Source organism: Tachysurus fulvidraco, chromosome 17 (assembly GCF_022655615.1).
Source record: "Tachysurus fulvidraco isolate hzauxx_2018 chromosome 17, HZAU_PFXX_2.0, whole genome shotgun sequence".
In the NCBI taxonomy this organism is placed as follows: domain Eukaryota; kingdom Metazoa; phylum Chordata; class Actinopteri; order Siluriformes; family Bagridae; genus Tachysurus; species Tachysurus fulvidraco.
Genome location: NC_062534.1, coordinates 3411519 through 3435567, shown reverse-complemented (window position 1 = coordinate 3435567; position 24049 = coordinate 3411519). Strand labels below are relative to the sequence as shown.

The 24049-nt window shown below is 40.2% G+C and overlaps 4 protein-coding genes and 1 long non-coding RNA gene across 16 annotated transcripts in view; 3 read left to right on the top strand and 2 right to left on the bottom strand.

Annotated features, from left to right (window-relative positions):
• LOC125139235 overlaps positions 1-2680 on the top strand; it is a 19887-nt gene extending 17207 nt beyond the window's left edge. The window contains exon 3 of the long non-coding RNA XR_007138305.1: positions 1678-2680. This is a non-coding gene — a long non-coding RNA (uncharacterized LOC125139235). The remainder of the gene's footprint in view (positions 1-1677) is intronic.
• Positions 1-4487, bottom strand: part of col23a1a (collagen type XXIII alpha 1 chain a) — a 143298-nt gene extending 138811 nt beyond the window's left edge. For 5 of the 10 annotated variants that reach the window (XM_047802492.1, XM_047802488.1, XM_047802494.1 and 2 more), the window contains exons 1-2: positions 3984-4486; positions 2690-2759 (exon numbers count right to left, since the gene is read on the bottom strand). In XM_047802492.1, the coding sequence (XP_047658448.1) occupies positions 2690-2759; positions 3984-4229 (316 nt within the window). In that variant the 5' untranslated portion in view covers positions 4230-4486. Of the gene's footprint in view, positions 1-2689; positions 2760-3983 lie in introns of all 10 variants that reach the window. The other 5 variants (XM_047802491.1, XM_047802496.1, XM_047802490.1 and 2 more) reach the window with 3 other exon arrangements.
• Positions 4488-5226: 739 nt separating this feature from the next.
• On the bottom strand, positions 5227-11236 carry clk4a (CDC-like kinase 4a). 3 transcript variants are annotated; one of them, XM_047802498.1, is made up of 13 exons: positions 11083-11236; positions 10121-10269; positions 8940-9177; positions 8340-8430; positions 7937-8003; positions 7716-7832; positions 7153-7319; positions 6963-7057; positions 6729-6858; positions 6542-6624; positions 6371-6450; positions 6170-6260; positions 5227-5684 (listed from the first exon to the last, which is right to left on the bottom strand). In XM_047802498.1, the coding sequence occupies exons 2-13, from the start codon at positions 10267-10269 to the stop codon at positions 5538-5540; spliced, it is 1455 nt and encodes a 484-aa protein (XP_047658454.1). In that variant the 5' UTR covers positions 11083-11236; the 3' UTR covers positions 5227-5537. The 3 variants fall into 3 exon arrangements, with proteins under 3 accessions (XP_047658454.1, XP_047658455.1, XP_047658456.1); XM_047802499.1 differs by lacking the exons at positions 8340-8430; positions 11083-11236; XM_047802500.1 differs by lacking the exons at positions 8340-8430; positions 8940-9177; positions 11083-11236.
• Positions 11237-14071: 2835 nt separating this feature from the next.
• rack1 (receptor for activated C kinase 1) lies at positions 14072-18465 on the top strand. The gene is made up of 8 exons (XM_027152084.2): positions 14072-14289; positions 15024-15195; positions 15759-15906; positions 16111-16206; positions 16756-16866; positions 17611-17751; positions 18055-18165; positions 18344-18465. Exons 1-8 carry the CDS (start codon positions 14181-14183, stop codon positions 18407-18409), a joined length of 954 nt encoding a protein of 317 aa, XP_027007885.1. The 5' UTR covers positions 14072-14180; the 3' UTR covers positions 18410-18465.
• Positions 18466-19352: 887 nt separating this feature from the next.
• nme5 (NME/NM23 family member 5) lies at positions 19353-22705 on the top strand. The gene is made up of 5 exons (XM_027151956.2): positions 19353-19852; positions 20531-20736; positions 21110-21210; positions 22277-22395; positions 22523-22705. Exons 1-5 carry the CDS (start codon positions 19718-19720, stop codon positions 22613-22615), a joined length of 654 nt encoding a protein of 217 aa, XP_027007757.1. The 5' UTR covers positions 19353-19717; the 3' UTR covers positions 22616-22705.
• Positions 22706-24049: the final 1344 nt, after the last annotated feature.

The following is a 24049-nucleotide window of genomic DNA, read 5'->3' as shown; positions in this document are numbered from 1 at the left end:
TTCGCCTCACACCTCCAGGGTTGGGGGTTCGATTCCCACCTCCGCCTTGTGTGTGTGGAGTTTGCATGTTCTCCCCGTGCCTCGGGGGTTTCCTCCGGGTACTCCGGTTTCCTCCCCAGGTCCAAAGACATGCATGGTAGGTTGATTGGCATCTCTGGAAAATTGTCCGTAGTGTGTGTGTGAATGAGAGTGTGTGTGTGCCCTGTGATGGGTTGGCACTCCGTCCAGGGTGTATCCTGCCTCGATGCCCGATGACGCCTGAGATCGGCACAGGCTCCCCGTGACCCGAGAAGTTCTGATAAGCGGTAGAAGATGAATGATTTTATGATGGTTTTAATGAGAGGATTTAACGATAGTTTGTCTCCAGAATGACGTCCTTCAATTCATTTTGGAGCGAAAGAAAATCTAAGACCATTTTCTCCAAACCATTCCTTTAAAATCACCAAACCCGAGCTAAAACACACTCGCTGCAGAGGTGCAGAAAGCTGAAAGCAGTAAACACTTACAGTAGCACCAGCTCTGACAGCTCATTAGGACCTTCATTTTTTTTCAGAGCAAGAAAAGCCAGATGCCACCTGCATGGCTGCACTGATCAGGATGTACTACAATCCTCAGCTGATTGCAGATACATGGCCGTTTTCACCATCTAAGGCTGAGCCGAGGGGTGGAGTTAGTGCTTATAGCTCCACTTACGACCCGTGTAAACACAGAAGAACTCATTTTACTCAAAGGATGCACAAGAGAACAGTTCACTGAAAAGCTGAAAAGTCTGAAAAGAACACACAAGAACACACAAGAACACACAAGAACACACAAGAACACACAAGAGCACACAGGAACACACAAGAACACACAAGAACACACAAGAACACACAAGAGCACACAAGAACACACAAGAGCACACAGGAACACACAAGAACACACAAGAACACACAAGAGCACACAAGAGCACACAAGAACACACAAGAACACACAAGAACACACAGGAACACACAGGAACACACAGGAACACAGCCGTCACCATGATACCAGCTTAGCGAGCTCCTTAGTCTAGTACATCAGTGACTAATCAGTGACACTGCATCTGTTGTGGGGACAAAAATACTGTATAAAAATGTGTAACTGTCTGTATATGTCTCTGTGTCTGTCTTTTAATCTCTATCTGTTTCTCTCTCTCTCTCACACACACACTCTATTTCTATTTCTCTCTCTCTTTCTCTCTCTCTCTCTGTCTCTCTCTCTCTCTGTCTCTCTCTCTCTGTCTCACACACTATTTCTTTCTCTCTCTCTCTCTGTCTCTTTCTCTCTCTCGCTCTATCTTTCTCTCTCTCTCTCTCTCTGTCTCACACACTCTATTTCTTTCTCTCTCTCTCTCTCTCTCTCTCTCTCTCTCTCTCTGTCTGCCTCTCTCTCTCTCTCTCTCTCTGCCTTTCTCTCTCTGCCTCTTTCTCTCTCTTACGCTCTCTTTCTCTCTCTCTCTCTGCCTTTCTCTCTCTCTCTCTCTCTCTCTCTCACACACACACACACTCACTCTCTCTCTCTCTCTTGCTTTACCCACACACACCCACACCCACACACAAACACCCACATACACACACACACACACACACACACACACACACACACACACACACACACACACACACACACACACAAACATTCATCTCATATAAACAGAAGCTGATGTCTGCCCTACTTGAAATTCTTAAAGTGCTATGCATAAGTATTCACCCCCTTGAACTTTTCTACAGTTTGTACAATTTAAACTCTGAACTGAAATAGACCAGGGTTTATTTGCAATAACATCGAATCGGACGGGATTTCAATTCCGAGTCGGATAATCAGTGACAATTAGAGACTTTACCTTAGCAAACAGCATCATGATTTTTAAGAAGCTATCCAAACAAATCTGGGACAGAGTTTTGGAAAAGTATCAATCAGGGTTTGGTTATAATAAACTTTGATCATCTCACAGAGCATCATTAAATCAATTATTAAAAAAAAAAGAAAGAAAGAAAAGAACAACATTGCACAACCAAAACCCTGCCTTGAAGGGATTAGTCAGAGAAGCAGCCATTACTTCTGCTAACACTTTTACCATTTTTATTTTTAAATCCTTTTCCAGTTTCTGTTGTTTCAGTTACATGGATATTTTGTGCAGATTCATGTCATATAATCCAAGTACAATATACAGGAACGTTCTGAGGGGTGAATACTTATGCAAACTATTGTACCACAGAGAAACCCATGAGAAAATAGGGTTTATTACATGAACTCTGATCAGAGATGTGCATGTCAGTCATGTTTGTTTAAGGTAAATCTCACAGTCCTCAGCTATGATTACTGAGACAAATTCACAGGTTCCCATTAAAAGCGAAGGCGTTGGTGATAAAGCGAGCTGCCAGTAAAGCGCTTGTTCCAGCACGTCTCAGAAATACAGTCACTAAACAATCTACAGCCTGCTAAGATATCCTTTAGAGCCGAAATAAAAAAAAGCCACATTAAAATACCCGTAATACTCAGCAACATGGGAGTAGTTTAACCCCCGACTACATCGGCTACACATCAACTACATCCCAGTTCATCTATATTACACAACCATGATTACAGCGTACAGAGCGTTAACACAGATCACACCGAAACATCTCAGAGGCAGGAAGCAGGGACAGATAGACAGTAGTGGACGTACCTGGAGGACAGACGCACTCGTGATTCACGTCTCTGGCTGTGCGCAGTTTGGGCATCAGCTCGCTCAGAGTCTGGAACGAAAAAGACGACATACGCAACCTTCAGACTGAGGAAGCAGTGAGGAAGCAACACTCTGCCGGGTGTTTAGCACAAACATCTGATTTCTAACACTGCAATTCATTGTTATATTAAACTACTAATATATTCTGTGTGACAGCAACGATGTGTAATGAATCATTTGTGAATCAATTAATGAATCATGTTATACCACAGTGATGGTGAAGTCTAAACCTGGATTGGACCAAAGGGCATTGATCAATTTTCTGTAACAGAAGCTCTAACCATAGACAGACAGACAGACAGGCAGACAGACAGACAGACAGACAGACAGACAGACAGACAGACAGACAGACAGACAGGTAGATAGATAGATTGATAGATAGATAGATATCCAAGCATCTAGCAACACAAACACACACACCAGATCTTTGTCACCTGCTCAGATATGTTTGGAAAAGTAGAACAATTTTTTTTATCTATCTATCTATCTATCTATCTATCTATCTATCTATCTATCTATCTATCTATCTAACTGTATGTCTGTTGTCTGTTTGTCTGTCTGTGTATATATATATATATATATATATATATATATATATATATATATATATATATATAGAGAGAGAGAGAGAGAGAGAGAGAGAGAGAGAGAGATACATTCTGTAAGTAAAACTATGTAAAAGACTAAACATGCACTTACACTTAAACATGTTTCATCCTGTTTAATCCTCACTGGTAAAGATCCAGGACTTTGATGAAATATATCAATTAGTACAAGTTTTTGTTTTTCAGTAGTCAGGTCTTCAACATACAGCACTGTACTACTGAATGCCAGTAATTAATATTATATTAAATAAGTGGAAAGGGAACTTATTGACCGGAACATGGAAGTATTTCAAATTTGGACTAAAAATAACACAATAAATAATTCATGAAATGAAAATAAAAGTAAAATAAATAATAAAATTCTGTATAAGGTATATGATTCTATATAAAGTATCTAATTCTATATAAAGTATCTAATTCTATATAAAGTATATGATTCTATATAAAGTATATGATTCTATATAAATGATATAATTCTATATAAAGTATATAATTCTATATAAAGTATTTGATGTTATGAAGCTTTTTTATTTTTTATTCTAATAACAACATTAAAGAGAAATAACCCCGACTGGACCGTGCGGTTCATTAGAGCTGAACTGTAAAGTGTTATGATGTTTATAACTCACTTCTTGCACCAGACTCCGGACGGTGTCCCGCAGCTCTTCGGTCACCGGGCCGTCGCTCATGCGCTCCAGCGCGCGCACTTTACTCTCCATCCCGTTCGTTTTAATCACCATGAGACAGCACGTGGCCAGAGCGCTGAGCGACAACGCGAGGCACACGGCGGCGACGGCGGAGACAGAGTTCCAGCGGCGCGCGGGGACGGAGCCGGGCACCGGGGATGCTTTCCTCTCCTCCGGGCGTGTATCCATGCTGAGGACCGCTGGTGGAGATCCGATTCTGCTGTAAGCGCTGCTGTGTCTCTCTGCAGTAAAGCTGTGGATGGAGATATGATGAAGATGATGAAGAACGAGATGATGAGGAACGGTTCACACACTTCTGCAGCTCACTGATGACTCGCGCGTGTAGAGCGTGTGTGCGTGTGCGCGCGCGTGTGGGAGTGTTTGTTGTGGACCGTGAAACGAGGGGAGAATAAAAGCTCCGAGTACTTCAGCCACCTGGCAACTGTGTGTGTGTGTGTGTGTGTGTGAGAGAGAGAGAGAGAGAGAGAGAGAGAGAGAGAGAGAGAGAGAGAGAGAGAGAGAGAGAGAGAATGTATGTGTGTGTGTGTGCGTGTGTTCTCTTCAAACCTACACTATTTTACTAAAAAAGGTGCCACCTAACGGTTGCTATAGTTACCAATAAGTCGAGCACTAATTAAAACTGCTCTGGTTTGAGTTTTAAGAATTATTGATGTGATGGTAAAAGATGATTCCTGTGAGGTCGGTGCAGTCATTTGGATGCCAAAGAGTTGTGTGTGTGTGTGTGTGTGTGTGTGTGTGTGTGTGTGTGTGTGTGTGATGATGATGATTACAGTGTAATAAAGTCAGAGCGCACTTTCTGTTCATTTCTCCAGTTTATTACCTTACATATAAAACATTGCCCATGTCAGACTAACAGCACAAATACATGTACACAAAGTCCAAGTTAATTAGCAAATTAACATTAAATTAAAACCTGACCAACAAGAATGGAATATTTTCGTATCATTAAATTTGGAACAAATAAATAAACTTTAATAAACTGGCACGTTAATGTTAAGAAGAGGGAAATCTATTTCTCTCTAATTATTACAGTATTATAATCCTCAGCTCAGCTAACACACGTATAATGTTCAGGTGAAAATCATGCCATCCTCTGCCGCCATCTAGTGTTTAAAACGTACAACTGCTGTAAGAAACAAAAACAAAACGGACCCAGACTGCTTGCTCCTTGAACATTTTTTTATTGAAAATTATAAGAATAAACAGTAATTGACACACAATGGCTACACAATGAATTAATCAATCTACATTACTTATTTGACAAATGAGGAAATAATATTTAACACTAACCATGTATATTTCTCTGCCTTGATTGACAACTGTGTAAAATACAATATAAGTTACAGATCACATAAATTACACATTACATTGAAAGGAGGAGCAAAAACCTAGACATGGGACTGATACAGTCCTTTAAATGCAACCTCTCATTGAGAGTGGGGGGGGGCGGGGGGGGGGCGGGATAGTTTGTTTCGTTCACTTGTGGCCCTTCGAAAGACAGTCAAAGAAAGGATGTCTAATGGCATCGTCCAGAGTGATTCGCTTGGTCATGTCGTATTCCAACATCTTCTCAAGGAGGTCGAACAGCTCCTCGTGGGCCAGGCTTCTGGAGTTCATATAGCTCTTTTTGGAGGGGAAAAAGGGAAAGACAATCATTACCATCATGTTAACAATTAACAACGTGCTGCTGCTATGCTGTATGACTAACGATGGACTGAAACCAGAAGCCTACTGTTGGTTCAAATCCTGAAAAAGCCACATCTATCCGTAGAGAGAACAAAAGTGCAAATGCGGCTTTGCTTTCTGGGTGAAATGGGCATGCTAGCACTCGTGTCAATCATATTGGGTGTCTATGAGCTCATGTATGTGGGACACAGCAGTTAGTGTGGAATCCTAACTGGTGATAAAGACTTTCACTTAACTGTCTAGTTAGAGAAAACTTCCTGGAAAAAATTTCCTAATGTTAGCTTAAAGAAATTAGGCTGTTTGTTATAAGTTTTAAAATCAGACCAGTGTAACGTGCAAAAACTACAGGTCGACGATATGATTTTCAGGTGTGGAAAGTCTAACAGACGTCGCAAGGTTCGTTATGTAGTAAAGATGCTCACTCTGAGAGGTTTGCAGTGTTTCCGAACGTATCGTCCCGACGTGGTTTGCGCGTCCCAGTCTAGTTTGTCCCGGTGGACAAATCGCCGCTTCCTGCAGGGATTCAACACAAGATGTTAATTAGATGCAACTGGGTACAAACTAACCCCATGCACCGACACAACCAACGAGTGATGAAAACGCTCATTAGAATATAGACTTGCCTTGTTTTCTGGAGCATGTGTGTTGGTAATGGACCCAGGACTCTTTCCATCATGGCCAGATGTTCTTTACTGTCATGAGTCTGAAACAAGCACGAATTCACAGGATATATTCGTTAGTTTAAGTTCTTAGTAATCCGTATTCGGACACATTTTCATTAGCTGCGCACTCACCTGGAACAGTGTGCTTCCAAGGTAATATTCAATAAGAATGCAACCAACACTCCAAACATCACAGGAATGGTCCCATCCCAGCTCTGTGTAACAAAACAAGTCAATAAAAAAAAAACATCCGTGTGAATGCATACACCACTGATGACCGCAAACAGGCACATACGCATAAAACGTAGTTCAGAATTACCCAGAATGACTTCGGGTGCACGATAATGTCGTGTAGAAACCACGGTGGTGTGATGCTCGTGCTCATATGTTGCATTCCCAAAATCGACCACTTTCACATCTGGATTCTTCACAGTCCTCTCATCTCTTCTCTGTGTAACAAGAAGTTCAAGATGTTCCTTCAGCTCTTTAACATTCTAAAACTTGCATACACAGAGCAACGAAACACAGCAATGACATTATACTTGGTGCTCACCATTTTTGCGTTGTACTCGAGGTCATACTTGGAATCGACAAACAAGATGTTCTCTGGCTTCAGGTCTGTGTGTGTTAGCTTGTTTCTGTGCATGACTAAAGAGAAAAAAGACGTCCAAATGAGACACGTCCAGCCGTACAACAACGTACTAAACGATTCCACGGTCATCAGATGTTATTAGACTACTCACACTTGACTGCTTTGATGATCTGGTAGGCCATGTGCCTGATCTGGTCAATCGGAAAGGGCTGGAAGTTATTCTCTTTGAGGAAGTCGAAAGTGCTCAATCCAAGCAGTTCAAACACAATGCACACATGGCCGTGGTGGTCAAACCAGTCAAGCATACGCACACAACAGCTGTAAGAAGAGAGAAACAGTCAGAAAACCTTCATGCTTACGATATCCATCTGTCTGTATTATCATCACTGTTGTCTCTATGTCTGGTTTGGGATGGTGGTGCTGTCAATCTAAGCAACACGAATCATGATTTACAGATTGGTTAAACTAAATAAAGTAAAATAAAAAAACAATAGTGTCCCTTTTTTAAAAATTGTAATTGCAGCAAAAATAAACTAATACTGAAATATAATTATATAATATTTAGATGGAAAAGTGTGTGTAATAACCAAGGACATTATGACAGACTATTTAGTTTAAAAACACTGTTCTTGTTGACCGGCAACAAAGGGGTGTTTGCTGTCTCAAGGTCAATCCACCAAAAAAAAAAAAAAAAGCATTGGCAAAGTTACTCACTATTTTCTGTCTTTGTCGAGAGCGTTTATGTGTTCCAGCACTTCGACCTCAGACATGGCCGCATCTCGATAACGTTCAATGTTTTTTATGATCTTCAGTGCAACACGAGCACCTTGACTGCAAACAAAGGAAGGAAACGAGGTCAGATATTGCAGGGACAAATAATCGCTTTAAACTTTATACGGCCTGAATGTTCTTTTATTTGTAGATATTTAACTTACTTTTTCTGATCGATGCATTCGACTACTTTCCCAAATGCACCTTCTCCTAGTGTGCACACGATCTCATCTAGGGTGCAAAGACAGGCAATTAGACACGTCGAACCTCTAGTGTAACATAACTGAGACATAACAGACCCATCTAAGACATCTAGCTGGAGATAATAAATCGTTCAAAAAGAGACACGTGGCATACATGAATACAAGGCAAGTCAGTGCTAGGCTAATATAGCTGAAAATACAGGGAAACAAAAATAAGTCTATGACTTCTTCCCTCCTGTAGTGCTGATATAATCATGCCCCAAAAATATTTATCCTAAAGCACTACATGTGACATTTCATTTCAAATGTGAGACAAAAAGACAACAGATACAGAAGGTATACAAAAAAAGTATATATTCTATACATCTCGCCCTGAGTATGTCTCCACTGTGATAGATCAGGTGCCCCTCCTCATCATCCTCAATACTTCTGGACCTTTTCCTGCGATGGCTCCTCTGGAGGTTTTCGGACCACCATCAGCATCACCACCATCATCATCAATAACCATGAGAATCAGGGGGACCAGAACGCGGCATTCATTCATTCAGCGCGGGAAGAACGGGGGAAGCGATTCGGCCCATTCAGATAGCGCAGCAGTCAGGCCCGGCCACAGGGTGCAGCCAACGCAAATTCAGCCCGCGACAGAGATACGCACAGGGGGCCCACCACATAGTGTGTGTTACAGAAGAAAAACAATGGCAACACATTTTCAGACAGGATACTTATAAAATATGTAAAGTAGACATCATTGACAGTTAACTTTACAATAACCTTAAACTAAGCTTTCGTTGCCCCGCCCCCCTGTACTACCTGACATTTTTTCCCTAGCATTCTCCTGTTTACTGGAATAACAAAAGTTATCAGGCATTGAATTAGACTTTAATGAAAAGTGGGTGAGTAGTCCATCTACGCAGACAAAAAGAAAAAAGACGCGTGATGAAAGGAAACAAGACGTCGCTCATACCGAGTGAGAGCGACGGTGCCGAAGGCGGCTACGACTGCGTCTCCGACCGTGCCGGCTGCTCTGGCCGCTGTATCCAGATGATTTGCTGTAATGGTGCCAGTCTGGGGCCCTGTGGCGGACGCGATGCCTTTCCTTCTCCCTTGAGAGGCTCGTGTGGCTTTCCTTCTCATACCCTGAATCCACAGCTCTGACTTTCGTCTCCTGCTTTTCATTCAGACTTCGGCTCTCCAAGTAATGCCTGTGAGGAAGGCTGTAATGACTATTTCTGCTACACCCAAATATGTGGGTCAAAAAATAAAAGCATTAACCTCTATGACCTACATTATAACGTACGTCTTTTGTTATTAAGATTAAACATCACCACTAACTGTGGCGATACTGCATGAAGTCAAAGTCAACACGTATAAGAACACTAAACACTGCTTGTGGCCTGTTTACCAAACAACCTTTCGGGTTTTCCTAACCCACAGGTCATACAACTTTAAAGCCAAAGACAATTTTATAGTAAATGGCAATTGTGGTGGTACTTCAACCTTGTAATGATCACTACACTAGATCACTTCGCAAGGCATTTCATATGGTTTGAATAGATCTGCGGAGCTGCTGATTCCAGAATGAAACGTGAGACCCACTAAGGGAGGCCCTTAGTATCGGTCACGCATGGTCGCCACAAATCAGGGTGACATCAACTAAAACCTTCTGGCGTTTTTATACTGCATCAAGTGTGGTCTACATGTTACATAGAAAGTTAAGAGTCTGGTTTCTTCCAGGAAATGGCAGGAACATCAAATAGCTAATATTAGATTCAGACGCTGTCTGTTCATGGGGTGCACGCTGAAATGATCCATACCAAACCCCCATGTTGATAGAATAACATTTTACTTAGAACAGAAGATTTTACTTTACCCTTCGGGCAAATCTGGTCATAATTAAAAGTGTCTATTTTACTTATTTTACTGAAATTTAAAAGCTTACACAAACTATTTCACTTAAAACATGTCTCATATGCTACCAGTGTTGATTTTGGTTATAAGACCAGAACAAAAAAAAAATGCAAATGTCTTGTTGAAGTATTGAAAATCCACCATTAACACACTTGCACCTGAATATTATGATTGACGTTCGATTGACGTTCGAGCTACGTTAGATTTAGATAAAAGTGTAGTAAAAGTGAGGTTTACCCGTCACTGCTTTTCGGATGCTGGTGAAGTTTACGGTACTTGTTTTCTCGTTCACTGCTGTGTGACACTCTCCTGTGGCGCTTTCGTCTCCCAGACATCCAGCTGTTCTCTCTTACTGGTGAAGGACTTGTGCTGTCTCGCTGCCTCATCTGCCAACAACAAACAAATATATAAACAAATAAATAAAGTACATGAAAACAAAACAAACATGCTGATATATAATATATATAACATCTAGTGTTTTTATGATGAAGGCTATTGAAGTTGAAGTTTTTAATTACAAGGCTCCTTTTCTATATCAAGGTTAAACACACACACACATACATACCATATACACACACACACACACACACACACACACACACACACACTCTCTCTCTCTCCTGTACCTGGTGATCATGAGATCATGTTTAACTGTAAATTATATGATTTTTATATAAAACATTTTATAGTTTAATAAAACTATAAGCAGAGATAATTCTATAAAAACAAAACATCTATTTTATTTGACAAGTATTTTACTGAATGTTAAACTTCTCTAATGTTTAAAAATAACAGCTCTGAACACAAACACGAGGTTAATAATATTAGATATTAATATATCAGAGGTTTTTTTCGTGTCCACGAGATAATTGTTATTATTTGCAGCTTGCGGTGAGAACGGGTGTTTTCTTTACATCCAGAGAAAAGAACGAAGTCGCACAGATATACTGCGCAAGTCTACCATTTAAACCTTAACAAAACGACGTGAAAACGATCCCCAACGAATAAGAACAACATAAACGAAAGAACAACGTAGAGTTCAATGTAAATAAAGCTGAGAAAGCTGAGGTAATATAATCCACACCCGTATACCGTCATTAGGTGGTGTCCACATGCTAGGTGGCTAATTAGGTCACGAATAATAACCAGATATAACGTACATCTGTTAAACCAAAATATAAATAATAAAAGTATCTCACCTTAGTCAAAGTTAATTATCTGATTATAATGAAAATAAAGCACGTAGCGTTGCTTAGGAAACAGACTTTTTCGACGACACAATTTCCCTTTTGTTCTGACAAAGTTCTCCCAAAATGGCTGCCTGACTTCTAGAACGTTCTACGTTCATTTGAAGTGTTTTCCCACCCGCATTCTTCTTCCTGAATTCGGTTTGGCTAGCAACTCCGGCTTCTGCCTGTTTATTGGTTAGAATCAAAACCGATAGCCAATCATGTATAAAAAAAAGGGGTGGGGTTTGTATCAATACGGGTGGATTGATGAAGGTGCAACTCCGTAGGCGTTTTGACTTGGAAGAGTCCATTATGTAGGAAGATTTAGTATTTGTGCATTATAATATGCGTGTGTGTGTGTGTGTGTGTGTGTGTACACTGAAATTATGTGTGTATACACTGAAAATAGCTTAAATAGCAACAATGTCATTACATTACATTTTTGAGAGTGTATTGGTAAAAAAAAAAAAACGTAAACGACCATAATGGACTTTTCCGACGTGACGTCACAGGGAGGCGTTTGTGCTTGCGTGTCTGTAAATAATTATAGTGCATTAGTTTTCACAGTCAATCAATACTTTGTAAATTACATTTAAAAAAAACAGAATTAATCCATAATCATTTATCTCTAAGTCCTTATTAGTCCTTATTAATCGATTGGTATAGACTATGACATCATTGTTGCTGTTGTTCATAAAATCATCACCTGTTCCTTTAAATGTGAGGAAGAGGATGAAGAGGAAGAGAAGATGATGAAGAACAATATTTTTTCTTTTTTTTTCTCAATAACAAATGATAACAGAGAACAAAATGCAATGTCCTATTATTCGAATCTTAGAATAGTGACATAACATAAAGGAGAGAAAACATAAAATACAAAAATAAAAATACAAATAAGGGGAATGGAGCAATATCATTAAATTAGAGAAGAGGAATTAACAGTCTTGTAAAAGTCCATAGCTTTGACAGCTTTTCGGCTCGTAAGTCCAGCTTAAAATGGAAAATGTTTGGTTTATTTTTAAACCATTTTACTTTTATGGATATGAAACTTTCATAAAATACAAAAATATATAAATAATAACAATAATAAATAAAATTAGATTTTAAATAAAAATACTTCACCATTTTACTTTCCTCATAAATAAAATATAACATCTTTTTTCTGTATATTCATTTTTGTCCCACACAAAGATTCCAAAACACATTCGACATCAATCCATAAAACCGTATGTACATACAATAAAAAAAAGGTACAGATTCTGTATTTATATCGCAGAGTGCACAAGAAGGTGGTATAACATTTTTTAAACTTTTGTAGAAATTGCTATGTTGGTGGGGGCACGGTGGCTTAGTGGATAGCACGTTCGCCTCACACCTCCAGGGTTGGGGGTTCGATTCCCGCCTCTGCCTTGTGTGTGTGGAGTTTGCATGTTCTCCCCGTGCCTCGGGGGTTTCCTCCGGGTGCTCCGGTTTCCTCCCCCGGTCCAAAGACATGCATGGTAGGTTGATTGGCATCTCTGGAATATTGTCCGTAGTATGAGAGTGTATGTGTGCCCTGTGATGGGTTGGCACTCCGTCCAGGGTGTATCCTGCCTTGATGCCCGATGACGCCTGAGATAGGCACAGGCTCCCCGTGACCCGAGAATTAGCTGTCTAATTTTAAAATATACTTCACTGATTTTATTGTTAATGCAATATTTGTTATTATTAAAGTCCAAACCAATTTCCAATCAATATTCTTAAAGAGTCTGTCCCAGTATTGTTTATTTCCCAATACTACAGGACAGTAAAGTAACCCCTAAAAAACCTAACCTCCCTAAAAAATGTATTATTACATTTATTGTCTTTAATATTGTTATCATTCAGAACGATTTCTTTTTTAAATGTTAGTTTCTTATCAGATTCCATATTATTCTGTAATAATCTCAGAAATCCTGCAGGAAATGCATCAAACACACTGTTATATTCTTGTGGAGAAACTGGGATATTACATTTTCTAAGTAAAAAACCTTGTGAAATAAACAATATATTATTTTTAACCCAGTTATTACAAAATGTTGACTTATGTTTGTATTTCACGTATTGATTATTCCAGAGTAAATGCTTGTGGGGAGAAAAAAATGATATTTGTAGATTAGAAGTCGGTACAAGAGAAAAAATAGAGAGTTTATTTACATCAAAATCACATTTTAGGAGAAAGTCTATACCACAGAGAAGGTGATAAGGTTAGGAATTATAAACCGTATCTTATCTTTATCTTTTATGAAGTGTTTAATCCTGTTTAACTTGAATATCATGTTAGAGGACAGAAAATCAAGTACATTCGAGTGATTATAAAAGTTACATAAACTATTTTTATTTAAATAGTGAGTCTATAAAGTGACGTGACATACAGCTAAGTACGGTGACCCATACTCAGAATTCATTCTCTGCATTTAACCCATCCAAAGTGGACACACACACACAGCAGTGAACACACACACACACACACAGCAGTGAACACCTACACACCGTGAACAGAACACACACCCGGAGCAGTGGGCAGCCATTTATGCTGCGGCGCCCGGGGAGCAGTTGGGGGGTTCTGTGCCTTGCTCAAGGGCACCTCAGTCGTGGCCTCCCGAGACTCAAACCCACAACCTTAAGGTTAGGAGTCAAACTCTCTAACTATTAGGCCATGACTGCCCCAGTCTTGTTTTTCAACAGAAAATTAAACAAGAAAGAATCTTTGTATTTTGTTTTTTTGTTATTTTGCGAACATCCAAAAGCTTTGCCAGACAAACTGAACAAGATAAAGCTTCAGTCTTATACAGAAGCTCCTTCTTCACACCAACAGGATCAGAAAGTTCATCATGATGCTCATGTTGTGACTATCATCTTGTTTTAGGCGCCAGATGGCGATATCGCGCGATGTGCTAGACAGCAGGACACCGACGAAGAAGAAGCAGGCGCTGAAAGTGTGTGTTTCCGGTGCGCTGTGTCCTTTTCCTGTAGCGCGCGGTGAGGTTTGGTGTCTCAGCTACAATCCGGCGCCATCGACCTGCTGGCTGTAGCGACGCGTGTGTAAGATGACGGAACAGATGACGGTAAGAGGGACGCTGAAGGGCCACAGCGGATGGGTCACTCAGATCGCCACCACGCCGCAGTTTCCCGACATGATCCTGTCTGCGTCCAGGGGTGAGTGCTAGGGCCGCGCCATGACGGGATGCCAAGTCCGTCTCAAGCACCCCCTAACCACCCCGCTCAAATCTTACTGTAGAGCGCTGTGTGTTGAACACGTGTTAATTACATCATCTCACGCCTAGGAAAATTGTGAAAAATTATAGGAATAATATTCAGCTAGCGATCATGCTGGTGTGGAAGTATGCTCAATCTGGCAACCCTAATAATCATATATATGTATATATATTTATTCATCAGTCAATAATATTTAATTTATGGGTTTTATTTACAGATTATGGCCCTGATTTGGTATATTATGTCATGATTGAGGAGATGAAATGGGGTTTAATAGAAGAAGGTGTCGAATTTTATGCCTTCTGTTAATGCCAGCCTTCACTTTTTCTAGCTGATGTTAGTGCAATAAGACTGCATTGTGCTTCATGTCTCTCTGGAGTGGTTCGTAATACAGAGGTGTGAAGGCGTCCCTTGCCGGCCGGACGGGGCCGGGAAGGCGTCCCTTGCCGGCCGGACGGGGCCGGGAAGGCGTCCCACATATATTTAGATTGTTCACATGTGGATCTGCTGTAAACTGGCTTCCACTGTGGTACCAAGTCGGAGCCAAAACATGTTTTTCTTTGGGGGGTTTTTCTGGTAGAGAAAAGGCTTCTTGTCAGTGTGTCATTACCATTATTACAGTTCTAAGTCTTATTTTCATGTCTGATAAACTGTTTATTTGCTTGGATTTGCAGACAAGACTGTCATCATGTGGAAGCTGACTCGAGACGAGACGAACTACGGCGTCCCCCAGCGCGCTCTGAGAGGACACTCGCACTTCGTGAGCGATGTCGTGATCTCATCCGATGGCCAGTTTGCCCTGTCCGGCTCGTGGGACGGCACTCTGCGCCTCTGGGACCTGACAACGTGAGTGTAGGGTCCGATCAGGTGGGGACATATTTGTAGCCCCTACGTGTTGTTCGTATCAGACTAAAGTACGCCTTGTTGTAAAGACCACCAGGGTTTGTGCTGTTGTCGGGAAAAATGACAACACAGAAGTTTGTCATTTTCAGTATACAACAGCACATTCCTGTGTGTTTAGTTCGTCTTGTAGTGATTTACTGAACATTAAGGTTTTAAAGACAACACAACATTATTATATTGTGTTTAATGAGTAAAGATCCGTCACTTCAAAAACCTTTGTGATCATCACAAGCACACTGATTTGTTTCAGGTTGTCTTTAAAACTAGCCGTATTAACCGAATATTTTATTGTTAATTTAATAATGTTATATGTAATAATCAGTGAGTTGATGTCGTGTGACCTGCAGCTATTCCAACGTCGATTATTTTCCTTAAATAACGTAACGTTTCTCTCCTAAGGATGCCAAAGATCCTCGTTTACAACCTCGCTTTAACTTCAATTGTAAGGCTAACGAGTTGTGTTTTGTTTTTCACGTCTCGATTTTGTCGATATTTTGTTCCCCCAGTGGCACGACGACTCGCCGCTTTGTGGGCCACACCAAAGACGTCCTGAGCGTGGCTTTTTCTTCTGATAACCGCCAGATCGTGTCTGGATCCAGGGATAAAACCATCAAGCTGTGGAACACTCTGGGAGTGTGCAAGTACACCATCCAGGTCAGGCTCCGTAATCTCACAGGGGACCGAACATGTGGTTAAAACCCACTACTGTTCTATACGTCTTTGTCGAGTCTATACACGGTTATCAAGGTGGCGGTCGATCGTAGCCGTGTGATAGTTTCCTCATGTAGTAATTTAGCCTTTAAATGCAGGCATGTCTACAAATGGTTGTTCTGAAACCTGTAAATTCTGCTCCTACAGGACGAGAGCCACACAGAGTGGGTGTCCTGCGTGCGGTTCTCCCCAAACAGCAGCAACCCCATCATCGTGTCCTGCGGCTGGGACAAGATGGTCAAGGTAGGACAGTGTAACAGTCCTTATTCTGCACTCGCACCTTTTAACCCAATGACTAAAAAATACATGACTTTCTATCTGAGCTCTCGGGCTCTGAGGACAAGTCCTGCAATTATGATGGGTTACGGTATTAACATGAAGGAGAAGGACGCGCTGCGTCATGTTCATGCAGATGTGTGGTTGCTATAGAAACATTAGACCTTAAACACCTTCTGGCCAATCAGAATTACGCATTCTGCTGCCCCGTGGTGAATCTTTACCTCTCGTGTGTGCCTGGTTTGGTTTAGGCTGCATGATCTGTCCCATCAGAGTAGAGATAAGGAGGAGGAACCACCTTTAAACACAAACCAGTCAGAATGAACTGAATAGTTTTATCAGGATATTATCCTTGAAATACAAATAAAACCTTTTCCCTCCATTACGTTCGCTGGAATGAGGAATCTGTTTGCGTCATTAAAACACAGCCTGACGGTTTAAGTGTGTTTGTGCTTTTTTTTTTTTTGTGTTGTTTTGTCCTAATCCGTCGTGTTCGCTTCTGATCCGCGTGTAAAGGTTTGGAATCTCGCCAACTGCAAGCTGAAGACGAACCACATCGGCCACACAGGCTACCTGAACACTGTCACCGTGTCTCCTGACGGCTCGCTCTGTGCATCCGGCGGAAAGGTATGACTTCATTACCCCTTCGTGACACTTCTGTTAAAGCCGTGTGGCATTAAGCATCAGTTACAATTCTTATTGCATATTGTGTCTTTGTAAAAAAAATTTTAAAAAAGAACTAACGTAAACAGCGTTAATATCGTCTCGATATTAAATTGGTTAACTTTTAATTTAAATGATTACTTGACGATAAATAATTAACATTTTACATAAATGTCATTGTGAAGTTATTAAATAATTTATGTTGGAAAAGTAATCTGAATAAATTTGCCTGAAGTTAAAAATGTAAGGAGCTGCGATGTAAACACGTATATTATTTGACGACTAAAAAAAAAAAAAGAATTCCAACTTTAACTAAATAATTAAAGCATTTGCTTGTTTTATATTTTGTAAGGATTATTTAAATAAATTAATTTTATTTTAAGTGGATTAAGTTGTTTTATAAAGTAACTATTATATATGAAATCGGATTTAATTAAAGACGTATACATTTAATTTGTTAAATATTACAATTAAAATGAAACATTAATTAAATAGAAAAGTTTAAAAACTGATACAGGTTTTATTAAAGGTTTAATTAAAGGACTTTGTGACCGCTCCGGTGTGGTGATGAAACATCAATGCCGTCTGTGTCAGTGTGATGATAAAGAGGCTGTTTCTGAACACGCACCAGGTTTTTTGGGCTAGTGTTTGTTAGTTAAACAGCGATGTTCAGCTGTGTTCGTGTTTGTCTGCGGTCCGGTTTAACAGGACGGCCAGGCTATGCTATGGGATCTGAACGAGGGGAAGCACCTGTACACTCTGGATGGAGGAGACACGATCAACGCCCTCTGCTTCAGCCCCAACCGCTACTGGCTCTGCGCCGCCACCGGTCCGAGCATCAAGATCTGGGTGAGCTCGGAGTTCTTATAACATCTCACACGCTTCTAGGTCACTAAAGTAAAACTCTACCGTGAAATATGAAAATACGCTTTCATGTACACGATAACGATTCTGTGATGAAACCTAAATGTCTTCTGCAATCCTGTGATGATACAAGAGGCTGTTTCTGAGAGCTCTGATTAACACCGGTTTGCCTTCTGAATGCTGTTTGTTTAATGAAAGATGTGGCTCACTGTGTGTGTTTCTCTCTCTCACTCTCTCTTGCTCTTCTCTCTCGCTCACTCACTCTCCCTCCCACTCCCTCTCCATCAGGACCTCGAGGGCAAGATTATCGTTGACGAACTAAGACAGGAGGTGATCAGCACGAACAGCAAAGCCGAGCCTCCTCAGTGTACCGCGCTGGCCTGGTCTGCTGACGGACAGGTACGGTTTAGATTTTTGTTCCTGCTCTCTGGATAATCACCCTGATGATTATAAGATCACATGAACTCTGAAACCACGTGGTGAGAGTCCTGCAATTATGAGGGGAAGATTTCAGTGACTGTACGGAATTGTTTTGTTCTCCATGTTCCTTATCTTCCATCTCTTTTCTTCTTTACAGACGCTGTTCGCCGGCTACACCGACAATCTGATCAGAGTGTGGCAGGTTACCATCGGAACACGATAGAAGGCTTTTCTAATGTTTGAACATTGAATTATTAAAAAAAAAATAATTTTTAAAAACATTTGTCTGTGTCATTTATTTTGGAACTTTTAAATGTACGTCTGCGGTGTTGGAAGTGCGGTGTTCGTCAATGTTTTCTCTACTTTAAGGGCTTCACAGGGGCCCTTGGGCGAGGCCTGTGTGCACCCACACTTTAAACTTTCTCCTTTATTAGTTACAAATAATTACAGTAACCTGCAGAATGTCTCCTGCATCAGCTTTTACACACCCACTGCTTCATTCTGCCTGTGTTTTAGAAGGAAATTCATTCATTCATTTTCTACCGCTTTATCCGAACTTCTCGGGTCACGGGGAGCCTGTGCCTATCTCAGGCGTCATCGGGCATCAAGGCAGGATACACCCTGGACGGAGTGCCAACCCATCGCAGGGCACACACACACTCTCATTCACTCACACACTACGGACAATTTTCCAGAGATGCCAATTAACCTACCATGCATGTCTTTGGACTGGGGGAGGAAACCGGAGTACCCGGAGGAAACCCCCGAGGCACGGGGAGAGCATGCAAACTCCGCACACACAAGGCGGAGGCGGGAATCAAACCCCGACCCTGGAGGTGTGAGGCGAACGTGCTACCCACTAAGCCACCATGCCCCCCCTAGAAGGAAATTAAATTATCTTTATATTGTGGTGCCGTGACCATGATGGTGCATCCAATATATTTTGTGATCTCTTTGTTTTGGGGGAGGAGGTGGGTTGTCTGGAAGTGTCGCTGAATATCGGTATGCAAATTAACCTGTTGAACTAATGAACATTGTAAAGTAGCTTACAGATTTATTGGATAAATTGTGGATGGTATTTAACGATCAAAGAGACCTAGTTAGAAAACACGGACCAATCACGTTGGGGTATTTTTTTATAGAGGCGTGGCTACGTTCTAAAATGCTCCGAATTTTACACGCTATAACTAGGTCAATGTTTCGCAACTTAGGAAAGCAACTCATGATATAAACAGTAAATTATATGTAGATGATAAGTTTCTTAACATTATCCTGATTTTTTTTCCGTTAATTATATTCGATAACCGTTTTATCGCGGAGAGATCTTTTATTTTTAAAAACATAACACCGACCAATCACACAGCGCGAAATAGCGGGGGCGGGGCTAAGGTGCGGTAACTAGGCAACCACATGACAACAAGCAGCGCTCAGTGAGATGAGTGAGAAAATAGACGGGTTTTTATTAGATTAAGTCGTTCGATTTTGTAGCTAACTGACTAGTTGTCTATTTTTTTTATATGTTAGAAAAATAATGGAAGAAGATACACATCAGCACTCATCACGCATTTATGTAGAAAGGACTTTAGCTTTGATCAAACCCGACGCTTTAGATAAAGCAGATGAAATCGAGGATGTGATTCTTATGTCGGGATTCACTATTTTACAGGTAATAACACCTCCATAACCGCTGTGTATCATATCATAGAGATATAATAACTTCTCTATAACCACTGTCATATCATAGAGATATAGTAACACCTTCATAACCGCTGTGTTTGTATCATATCGTAGAGATATATCTCGATAACCGCTGTGTATCGTATCATAGAGATATAATAACATTCATAACTGCTGTGTATTGTATCATAGAGATATAATAACACCTTCATAACCACTGTGTATCGTATCGTAGAGATATAACATCTCCATAACCGCTGTGTATCATATCATAGAGATAATAACACCTTCATAACTGCTGTGTATTGTATCATAGTGATATAATAACACTTTCATAACCACTGTGTATTGTATCATAGAGATATAAAAACACCTTCATAACGCTGTGTATCCTATCATAGAGATATAATAACACATTTATAGAAATAGAAATGTTACACGATAGAAGGAGTATACTGTAAGTGTTCAATTCCAATTCTATTCAAGTATCAATACACCAATATAATACTTCATTATAGTAGCAAAGTACATTTACTCAAATATTCACCACCCATGAAACTCAGACGGGTGGAGAATATTCCATCATATACTTGTGATGACATCATGTAAAAGTGATTTTGGTAATTGTTTGAATTTGTTGTTTCTTCATCATCTCACACTGCAACAGAAACGTAAGCTTCAGCTGAGCCCCGAGCAGTGCAGCGATTTCTATGCAGAGCATTATGGACAGTCTTTTTTTCCAAGCTTAACAGCATTCATGAGCTCTGGCCCGGTCATTGCACTTGCGCTGGCAAAGCATCAAGCCATCTCTAACTGGAAACGTCTGATGGGACCAAACAACAGCACCGAGGCCAGAGAGACACATCCTGACAGGTAACGATAGAGTTTTGTTTTAGTGAATTGTTTAACCTAAAATGCTTGCTTTAGACAAAGATTTATTTAAAATGTTTTATTTATGTATGTATATTTTGTCTGTGAGTGGATATTATATATATAAAATATACAAAATATACATACATAAAGAAAACATGTTAAATAAATAAGTAAATAAATCTATATCTATATAAGTTACATTTTCAGAAATTCTTTGGTATCATTTGAACAAACAAACATGGAGGTAAAGAAAGAATGCATATAATAACTCTCTCTACCTCGATACGGAAATCATCTGACCAAAGTATGAACAAAGGAGTAAACGACACATTATTTCCATAAATAATCCATTTTATTTGCTAATCCTCCTCAGCCTGAGAGCGAGGTTTGGTACATCTGACTTGAGGAACGCTGTACACGGCAGTGAAACATTTATGGCAGCCGAAAGGGAGCTCAAGTTCATGTTTCCCAACTGTAAGTAATAATGTATCAGCAAAGTTTATGTGTGTACATACTGTATATATTTATACATATACATACACACACCGATGAATTTAATAGGAACACCTCATTTATGGGCTACAATTAGTCAGTCACGTGAAAGGAGTGAAAGCAGCGGTGAGGCACAAAAAATCATGCTGATACATTCATTCATTCATTCTCTACCGCTTATCCGAACTTCTCGGGTCACGGGGAGCCTGTGCCTATCTCAGGCGTCATCGGGCATCGAGGCAGGATACACCCTGGACAGAGTGCCAACCCATCACAGGGCACACACACACACTCTCATTCACTCACGCAATCACACACTACAGACAATTTTCCAGAGATGCCAATCAACCTACCATCTTTGGACCGGGGGAGGAAACCGGAGTACCTGGAGGAAACCCCCGAGACAAGGGTAGAACATGCAAACTCCACACACACAAGGCGGAGGCGGGAATCGAACCCCCAACCTGGAGGTGTGAGGCGATAGTGCTAACCACTAAGCCACCATGTCCCCATGCCGATACAAGTCAAGAAAACCAAACCTCAGGCAAAAGGTCAAGATGTGGTCTCAGTGACTTTGACATTGCCCGGTTGTTGTTGGTGGCTTGGTTTAAGTGTTTCAGAAATCACATGGTGATTCACAGAAACTTGAGAGTTAAAGATTGTACAAAAAACAGGCAGCATTAAAGGTGTTCCTATTAAAGTGTCCAATGAGTATACACATATTATATTTGATATACTGTTTATGAAGACAAATTTAGGAAAACACATTAAAACTGATTTTTAAGATGACACTTTGTTTGCATTTTGCATTGTGTGTGTGTGTGTGTGTGTGTGTGTGTGTGTGTGTGTGTGTGTGTGTGTGTGTGTGTGTGTGTGTGTGTGTGTGTGTGTTTTCTTCATTATATACAATCATGTTACACATTCTCATGAACTCGTGTTGGCTTTTTATTGTTGAGAATTTTGAACATACATGAGAATAATTTATGTCTATTGGTTTCTATGAGTTGTTTTTTTTTTTCTTTGGTTTAATTTCATATCTATATTCTAGCTGTTATTGAGCCCATTCCTTTGGGTGAAGCTGCCACAGATTACCTGAGCAGGTGTATAAATCCAACCCTCCTCACAGGTCTGACCGAACTGTGCAAAACAAAACCAGCCGATCCATTCGTAAGTACTGACGTAATTATTCCTTCTAACAAATAACCGATATCACAAAAATGTTCATTAATTTGGTTTAGTTTTGGTTTATTTTTTACTTCTCTAATGTGTAGCTTGTTATGTATTATTTCTTTAGACATGGCTGGCTGACTGGCTGATTCAAAACAACCCGAATAAACCCCAAATAAGCGAAGGGACTGTGGTTGATGATGCAGTTGAACATGATTAAAAATAACTTTATAGGTTTTCTGACAGAAGACTTTTTTTTCATGTAGTGCCGAAAATGATTTGTATTAAAACGAGACTTTTTCAGACATTATTTTATGGTTTTGTTCATTAATTAATTAGTTATTCTATGCATTTAGTGACGATACTTTTTATTTGCCAGACGCTTTTATCCAGAGACACTTACGGCCTCACTAAATTGCTGAGGGTTAACTGACTTACTGATGGACCAGCAATGATAGCTTGGTGGTATAAGGATTTAAATTCACAACCATCTGATGAGTCCAGCACCGTAACCCCTGAGCCACCACCGCACTTCAGATGATACCATTTATGAAAGTCTAATGAGTGGCATGGAGGTGCAAGAGGTTCACAGACTCACTTTGAGCCACACGGCTCCACCGACTTGGTTTTGATCTTGTGCTTGGGTTACTGAATTTCTCATATTTTTCCTGCATCTATCTTTGTGTGTTTCTTAGATCTTTCACACTCCTACCAAAAAACACGCCTGTTGGAGGATTGATGAATTTAAATTGCCTCTAGGTGTGAATAAGTGTGTCATTGTGTGCGTAGGATAGAGCGCTATCATGATCCTAACTTGGATTAAATGCTTACTGGAAATGAATGAACAAAACTTTATAGAATTGTGAGTTTATTTTTACTATAATTATAATATCTATATTTTCCTGTTTTAATTAACAAAGGATATGATGTATGACCAGGATCATCAAGGAAGTTCTATATATCTATAATCAGGAAGATATATAATATATCAAATCTTCTGTGAAACATAGAATGGGGCTCTGTGTTTTGCTTTTGATGTCATATCAAAGATATTAAAATATTATTCGCTTTTATAATTACTAACTTGTTTGTGTGGACACTTGAAATTAATCAGTTTCAATACCTAAAACACCAGGTGAATATTATATTATATTATATTATATTATATTATATTATATTATATTATATTATATTATATTATATTATATTATCCATTCATTCATTCATTTTCTACCGCTTATCTGAACTTCTCGGGTCACGGGGAGCCTGTGCCTATGTCAGGCGTCATCGGGCATCAAGGCAGGATACACACTGGACGGAGTGCCAACCCATCGCAGGGCACACACACACTCTCATTCACTCACACACACACACTACGGACAATTTTCCAGAAATGCCAATCAACCTACCATGCATGTCTTTGGACCGGGGGAGGAAACCGGAGTACCCGGAGGAAACCCACGAGGCATGGGGAGAACATGCAAACCACACACACAAGGCGGAGGCGGGAATCGAACCCCTAACCCTGGAGGTGTGAGGCAAACGTGCTAACCACTAAGCCACCGTGCCCCCACATATTATATTATATTATATTATATTATATTATATTATATTATATTATATTATATTATATTATATTATATTATATTATATT